The sequence below is a fragment of the Ictalurus punctatus genome, chromosome 19, assembly GCF_001660625.3.
Source record: "Ictalurus punctatus breed USDA103 chromosome 19, Coco_2.0, whole genome shotgun sequence".
NCBI classification, from domain to species: domain Eukaryota; kingdom Metazoa; phylum Chordata; class Actinopteri; order Siluriformes; family Ictaluridae; genus Ictalurus; species Ictalurus punctatus.
Window position 1 is genome coordinate 6,707,757 of NC_030434.2, and position 7,783 is coordinate 6,715,539.

The 7,783-nt window shown below is 34.6% G+C and overlaps 1 protein-coding gene across 1 annotated transcript in view; it reads left to right on the plus strand.

Moving 5' to 3' along the window:
- The window catches only part of LOC108280091 (calcium-activated potassium channel subunit beta-4), a 48,817-nt gene extending 42,718 nt beyond the window's left edge, over positions 1 to 6,099 (plus strand). Inside the window, exon 3 of the mRNA XM_017494867.3 lies at positions 4,313 to 6,099. Coding sequence (XP_017350356.1) covers positions 4,313 to 4,481 — 169 coding nt within the window. The 3' untranslated portion in view covers positions 4,482 to 6,099. The remainder of the gene's footprint in view (positions 1 to 4,312) is intronic.
- Positions 6,100 to 7,783: the final 1,684 nt, after the last annotated feature.

The following is a 7,783-nucleotide window of genomic DNA, read 5'->3' on the forward strand; positions in this document are numbered from 1 at the left end:
CCTTAATGACTAATTATAAAACATCTCAGTGGTTGAGCTTTTCATTTATTTTATTTGATCAGTGTTTGTGTGATAAGAAGCCAAGAACACAAATCTGTGCTAGCTTTGTTTCCAAACTGTATTGCCAGTGTATTCAAGTGATGTCCTAGATAAATTCATCTTCTCTCATTTTTCAGTCCTGCTACAAAACTTTCTTCAGAATAGTAGCTGTGTCCTACTTTCTTTGTAATATTCTTACTAAGGCATGTCCGCCTGCATTTAATACAATTACAGTTATAGCCTCATAACAAAAACAAAAATGAAATACATCTGTGTTCAGATTTGACATCTATAATTTTCATATTTCAGTGGCTGAAGTTTGGTATTCAGTCACATCTCATTTCCTGTCAGTAGCCCACTCTGTACATTTTCATGCTCATGTACAATACTGAGCATCAAATGTTAAAAGGCTAGCTTTATTTATTTATTTATTTATTTTTATTTATTTATTTTTTTGCTGTATCACAGTAACATGGCATTAATACTGCAAACATTTGATCCTCTTTGAAACGGTGCCTATTAATCAATTTGATACACTCTAACAAATGACATAAAATTGACATTTTGTAGTAATTTTCACAGTTTAAATTAACAACAATAACAAAAAAAATCAGTCACATGGAAAAAGTAAGCACACCCCTACATTTATCACACCTTCAAATCCATAAAATTAGAATCAGTTCAAGATTGGGTGCCAGTGATAAGAATCTGTTTAGGGAGTGCAGGTGGAACCGGTCTTATTTATACCCCTCTCATATCTAGTGTCTGGTGTTCCCTTTGCTATTGAGGTGTGTGTCATCATGCCAAGATCTAAAGAGTTCTATAAGGCCTTTAGAAAAAAGGTTGTGGTTGCCATGAGTCTGGCCAGGGATTTGCTAAATAATCTCCAAGTTATTTGAAATACTAGAGTTGGGGTACTCAATTGCGGACTCGAACTCAGACTTGTAACGCTCTCAGGTAAATTTATAAATGAAAAAAAATTTATAAGAACATAAAATTTAGATGATAAGAATGTAATGAACGTCTCCCTGCCTGCATACACTTGAAATTTGTGCACAGAACGCCGCCTCAGAGTACCTGAGAATTGAGTTCTCTTTAGTGGTTTATTAAATTGTCTTGGACGGTCAAATAAATACACACACATCATGTCAAAATGCAGATCTGGCCGAGTATTCATGCAAACACAGTCGGTTATGTCTTAAGTGTATGTAAACAGTTGGGAAAAAAATTGGAGGTGTGTCAATATATTAGATCTGCGCATTAGGTCTTAAAGTGACAGCAGTCTAATAAACCAGCTGTCATTAATGTTCATCAAACAACAAAAGACAAAGAGAAAATCACACACACACTCATTTGACTGAATAACTTCAGTAAATTTAATAAGAATTACTGTATATGTCATATTCCATAGTATTTCTTACTTGAATACTACTGATAGACCTACCTAAGAAAACATAGAATTATATTGAAATAAGATTGTAGTCATATCGCCCGCCCCTAAAAATTAGCATTTGGTGGCTCTTGTTGGTCTTGAATTTCATGTAAAATGTGAAATGTATTTCTTAATGTAAATATCATAAACCTTGCTGATAGGGATTTATTTTTAATTTATTTTAATAATTAAAATGAAAAAAAGTTACAAGAACAGAGCTGTGTTCAGAAATGAGTTTGTTATCATTCATAGAGAGATTAAAAGCAGTAATAAAGCATGAAGCTTGTTGTTAGGACATACTGCTATATGTAAGTCTACTCTGTACTCTCTCTCTCTCTCTCTCTCTCTCTCTCTCTCTCTCTCTCTCTCTCTCTGTCTATATAACTGTGGGGGAGAGGCATTAAATAATTGAAATGTCAGATCGAACTGGAAGACACAATATAGTGTGATAATAAAATAATAAGAATAATAAAACAGGTTGATTTGTATTTTCATACACTTGTTATATAATAAAAGTTCTACATATACCTCTATATCCTTTCTCTATATCCTTATTTTTCGATAGGAAACTAGTTGAGGTGCTGATGGCATGATAGAATGGCAAGATGTAATAGAGGTATTTTTTGTAACATTTATGTTGCCAATGGTTTGTGAAGGTTAAAATATTAATTTAACAGCTCAGTGTTAAGTTTACAATTGCAATTTCAAATCTTTTTTCAGTTTAATTACTTTCTGGACTCGGCCGGACTCAGCTCGGACTCGGCCATTAAGGACTCGGATTTAAGTCCAACTCGGCCCCTTTTGGACTCGGATTGGTTAAGGACTTAGTCCTGACACAAACTTGACAAAGGTGGACTCGGACCCAACACTATGAAATACGTCATTCCACTGTAAGGAAAATCGTCTGCAAGTGGTGCAGATTTCAAATGATTGCCAATTTGTCCAGGACTGGCTGTCACTGCTATTTCGGCCCAAGAGAAGACTGTCTGATGCAAAAAAAAAGACGAACCAAAGATTTTTGGCCATAGTAACAGCAGACATCTTTTCAGGAGAAGCACCTCATACCAACTGTGAAGCATGGTGGTGGAAATGTTATGGTTTGGGGTTGCTTCACTGCCTCAGTGACTGTACAGCTTGCATTCATTGATTTAACCCTGAATTCTGCATCATATCAAAGAGTGCTTGGAGATAATGTGAGGCCATATGTCCAAAAGTTGAAGCTGAACTGAAAGTGGACCTTTCAATGGGATAATTATCCTAAGCACACTAGCAAATCCACCATGGAATTGCTCAAAAAGAAGAAATGTAGAGTTATGGAATGTCCTAGTCAAAGCCCGGATTTGAATCCCATCGAAATGTTTGGGGGGGGATTTTAAACAGGCAGTACATGCAAGAAAACCCTCAAACAATCTTGAACTGAAAGAATATTGCATGAAAGAATATCACATCTATTGATATTTCTGTTGAATAAATGATTAAAAAAAGCTATGTTTCCTTGTGATTTTGTTCAAGTATATCAACTTTATTAATAGGCACTGTTTCAAGGTGCCTATTAATAGGCACTGTTTCACTGATCAAATGTTTGCTTGTCCAAATATGTCTAAAAAGCCAACAATTTCCATGGTGTGTACTTATTTTTTCACATGACTGTATGTAATGTTAACTAATTTCAGTATCCTTTATTTTTAAATCTCTTTCTGCATAATGGCTTTCAATGATTGAAGTCAACAGAAGTACAGCAACCATGAAGGACACACTTATACAAAGCTTAAATCAACTTTCTTTACGCACTCTTTAATTTATGTATTTAAGCGATGCAAACGTGCAACTTTCCCCGTACCCATGCCGATCCAGGTAATTTTTTTGTTATTATTCCCCATCTTGTGTTGCAATCAGATCCTACACTTTGTCAGTGGTGATTCTTTCTAGTCTGATGTCAGTCACAGACAAAAATCTATCTTAAGTTTCTGATTGGCTTCAGCAATTAAGAAAGTAAATATGCCTAAACTGCTCCATGGCACTGTTGTGGAGTAAATGCATAAAACACCTTTATTCAAACCACGACCTACATGTTGTAGCTGAACGATCCTTCATCAGGTCGTATTGTTTACACTGAAGCAAACTCCTTCTTTCATGCGTAGTATATAGATTTATTCATGTTCTGTACAAGAGTAATCAGCCCTATTCAAAGAGGCAGATCAGAACAGATTAGCATCTTTGAAACCTAGTGAGATACTGAGCTTTGCCTCAAATGTTCTTGTAGCTGCTTCCTGTTATCTTTTATGTACAGCACTGTGAAATCTGAGGCACCCCTAAATTTTGAAAAGCACACATTTTAGGTTTTGAACATTCAGAGAATGTTTGTATGTCGTTAAAGAAAGTAAAATAAATAAAAATAAATAAATAAATAAATAAATAAATAAAAACCCAGACCACTTTTCAGATAAAAGTTATCAAGGCTGTCTGAGAAAAGTTACAGAACCAAACTTTGACGAGTTCTTGAATATTCTTGGAAAAACCTACCAGTCAAGTTCCTTAAAAAAAATGTACAACAGTGTACATTAGATTGCTGATTTTTACAGGAAAAGAGTAGTTACTTAACACAAATACTGTTGTATTTTATAAAAAACATTTCATTTAACTATTATTTTAAGCATGTTCTCTTTATTGAATTTGTTGACATATTCCAAAGACATTCACACTGTACTGAATAAAAGTTAGATCCAATAAACAATTCCATGTTCTAAGTAAAAAAAAACAGAACTCTGTTAGCTCTGCTAGCTCTGTTTGCTTGTTGTGGCCCATTAACTAAGGAGCTGCCCTCTCTGTCTTTCCCTGCAGGCCAGATGATGTGCTTTGGCAACGTTCCCATGATGCCAGCGTGTTTTTGCACTGCGTGCTGTGGCCGATGCTGAGTCTGCTGGTCGGGACACTCATCGTACTCCTTACAGTCTGTGCTCGCAGTTTGGCCGTGCGAGCCGAGGCCATTCAAAAGCGGAAGTTCTCCTAAGAACCACTGTGGACTGACAGACATTCATTTGGTTTCTGAGGTGTGCCTGCTTGCAAAGCTGTGGAGCATCTATAGCTGAAACGATGCGATATGTTCCATGTGAGGCTAAAAGCCCAGGAAGTGTGGGCCGTTCTGGTGTCACTGCTTTAGTAAGTCCAGATTACTTAGGCCTAGCTGAGGACAATCTCAATATCATTTTCATAGGAGTAGAAGTACCCATGCGATGCTTGTTGTTTTTTGTTTGTCAAAGGTGTGTAGGGCTGGTCCGACAAAATAAAAATGCTGTTCTTAAGGTGTATTTGTGGTTATGTCTATTAAAGCCATATAGACAAACAGTAGGCTACCCAAAGCAACTTTGTTGTAATGATGATCTGTTTTCATTCCACTTCAGTGCTTGTCTCTCCATACCATATTAAGCTGTGTGATCTGTGCCTATTTTAGATCCTACAGAACAGGCTAAGCTATCAGTAGCAAGGTCTGATGCTTTAAGTAGCATTTGCTAATGTAGCAAGAAATTAAACATTGTCTATTGAGTAGCTATGTATTTGGGCACCTTTTTCTACCTCTTCCGTGTCTCGTGCATTGGCAAATATGCCATTAACATTCCTTTATTTAAACTTTTTCATGTCTCATAGATTATTGTTAATAACTCACGCAAGTGTAATACACACTGCTTTACCTTATGACACCCTTAGCATGTGATGCTATATTGTTGATTGTTTATTGAATTCTGGCTTGAGTTATTGTAACTCAGATTTCTTATTATGACTTATGTCACTTAAACATCAGTGTCTTGAACATCAGTGACTAATTTATATCAGTACGTTATACACATCAGTCATTTGAAACATTTAGGGCCGTACTCGGAGTTGGTGGCTTACGCCGTTAACTGCAGTACAAAAGATATGCTAATATATATGCAGGGAAAGTTCTCCATATCCAGATTTGATCCAGTTTGATCATGGTAATGTACAGCAAATAATAAACAATAATGGTGAAGCAGACAAATTATCACACAAATTTTCAACTTTTCACCACATAGTGCACTGTTTGGTGGTGCAGCTATTTTGTAGCATTGTCCAAGTTCTTCATAGACAAATTGCATTCCCTGGCTAGTTTACAATATTTTTATTCGTAGTGCATTGTAAATTCCAGTGTCCAACCAATACATGCTACATCCACACTAAATACCACAATGTACTGTATAATGAATTTCTTTCAGCTCGAAATGTGCTTAACAGTATGAACATTGGAGTATACGAAGTGCTGCTAGTGAGATCCATACTTAATAAAAAAAGATGACAAGAACAAGGATAATTAAGTAGTGGGAACAAGATAATTAAGTCATGGCCACATTTTCATAAGGCTATATGATTGTGTTGTGCATCGAAACTAGTAACACCATCGAATAGGCAGTAAGATTTGGAGAGGACAAAAAAAAACAAAACAAAAAAAACAGTTGCAGCATCTTATCAAGTGAAAATATTTTGAACACTGTATAGTCAATTATATCTAGTATTTCATATTATAAAGTTTACAATAAATCAAATATAAGATTATATGCCTATTTGTAGCTTCTTCTTCTTCTTCTTCTTCTTTTTTTTTTTTTTTTACTAATTTCAAGTTTTAATTAAATTCAATTGTTCTATTAGTAGATAATTCATTTTTCTTGTAGAGATAAATGCTTAAAATAAGCAACAACAACAAAAAAAACTATTTTAAGCTTGAAATTAGTCCAAATGTCATGTTATATTTAGTTCATTGTAACCTTATAATAGGAAATGCTAAATAAATTGAAATATGTTAAATGCGGAGCATAAATATCTTCACTTGATGTAATTGTATGCAGTGTGGATGATTCATACGGATATTTATTTCAGAATTTCGTGTTTACATATTTAATATTACCCCTCAAATGCCATTTCATAGTCTTTGTGTGCATTTACATTGCCCAGGGTAAAATATTATATTATGTTTACAACAAATAGTGAGACAGGGGTGTGAGATATTTATGCAGTGGATAGTCACAAGAAACTTGGACTTAAGTTCAAGGTCAAAATTGTGCACAACTACAGTAACCAAAGTAAGACACCAATTCTGAGATATGAATACCAATATGAACAATTTCAGTATCAACGTCTCACTCACCTTCCTTAATCAATGCTTAAAAACTAACTAAAATGATCATGTGGTCTGTCCAGTTATGCCAGACAACCAGGATGGACAGTATATGCAGGTAAATTACAAATAACTGTCCTAGCTAGAAGAATTATATATTTAGCAAATATTGTTTTTCCTGTGTTGGTTGTTGGCTGGATTGGTGTTTGAGTGATATTTATATAAAATTGAACAACATCAAGTGATTTAATATTACCTCACTTCTGAAATGTAAAAAAAAAATCTCTCTCTCTCTCTATATATATATATGTATGAGCAGAATTTTATTCTATTAAAGCCCCTTCAATATATCCATATTTTTATAAAGGTTTTTTGTTTGTTTGTTTGTTTGTTTGTTTGTTTGTTTGTTTGTTTGTTTGTTTGTTTGTTCAATAGTTTGAACACAAAAATGGATCTTACCGAACTTTAAACAGTTTAGACTCTATTTATACAGTAACACAGCGTTGATTGATTAATTTGCTAGAACAGCAGCTTTCACAGTAGTGCCAGCTGTATGGCAAATCACAGCTTTATATTAATGCGCTCCGTCAAAAACTTTCTTTAGTGACGACGTACTATACCTCTAAGAAGATGTAAACACTCACATACTTTAAATCTAACCGATTTTTTGTTATTTATCAAAGAAATGTATAATTACTTCTACAGCGAAGTTTTCTGTAACGAGACGTTTATTTATTGCTTATGGAAGGAGTCTCCAGTGTCAGTGCTTTGAGCTTAAAGTTATTCCAAGCTGCATTTTTGTCTTAGTAACTTCAAGCGTGGTTGATGTGATGATGGACAAAACAGTTTCTATCAGTTATAATGTACGTGATAACAGAAGCTAATTTGTTCCGTGGACGAATTTGCTCCACACCTTGAAATGTAACTATAAACGGATAAAAGGTATTTTATTGCGTGTCATTCTTTAGTAAATGTAATAAATTGTAAGCACTGACAAATCGCTGTGGTATAAGAAGAATTAAACACTTCAGGATGTGCTGTTCATGGACAATTCTTGGTACCACATCATTGATTATTTTCTTTTAACAGCATACCTTCTTTCTTTTTTCTCTTTACTTAATACTGGGCCAAGCAAAGATTTACAGTAGAATATAGCAGCCTGAAAACTATGACAATATGCTAAA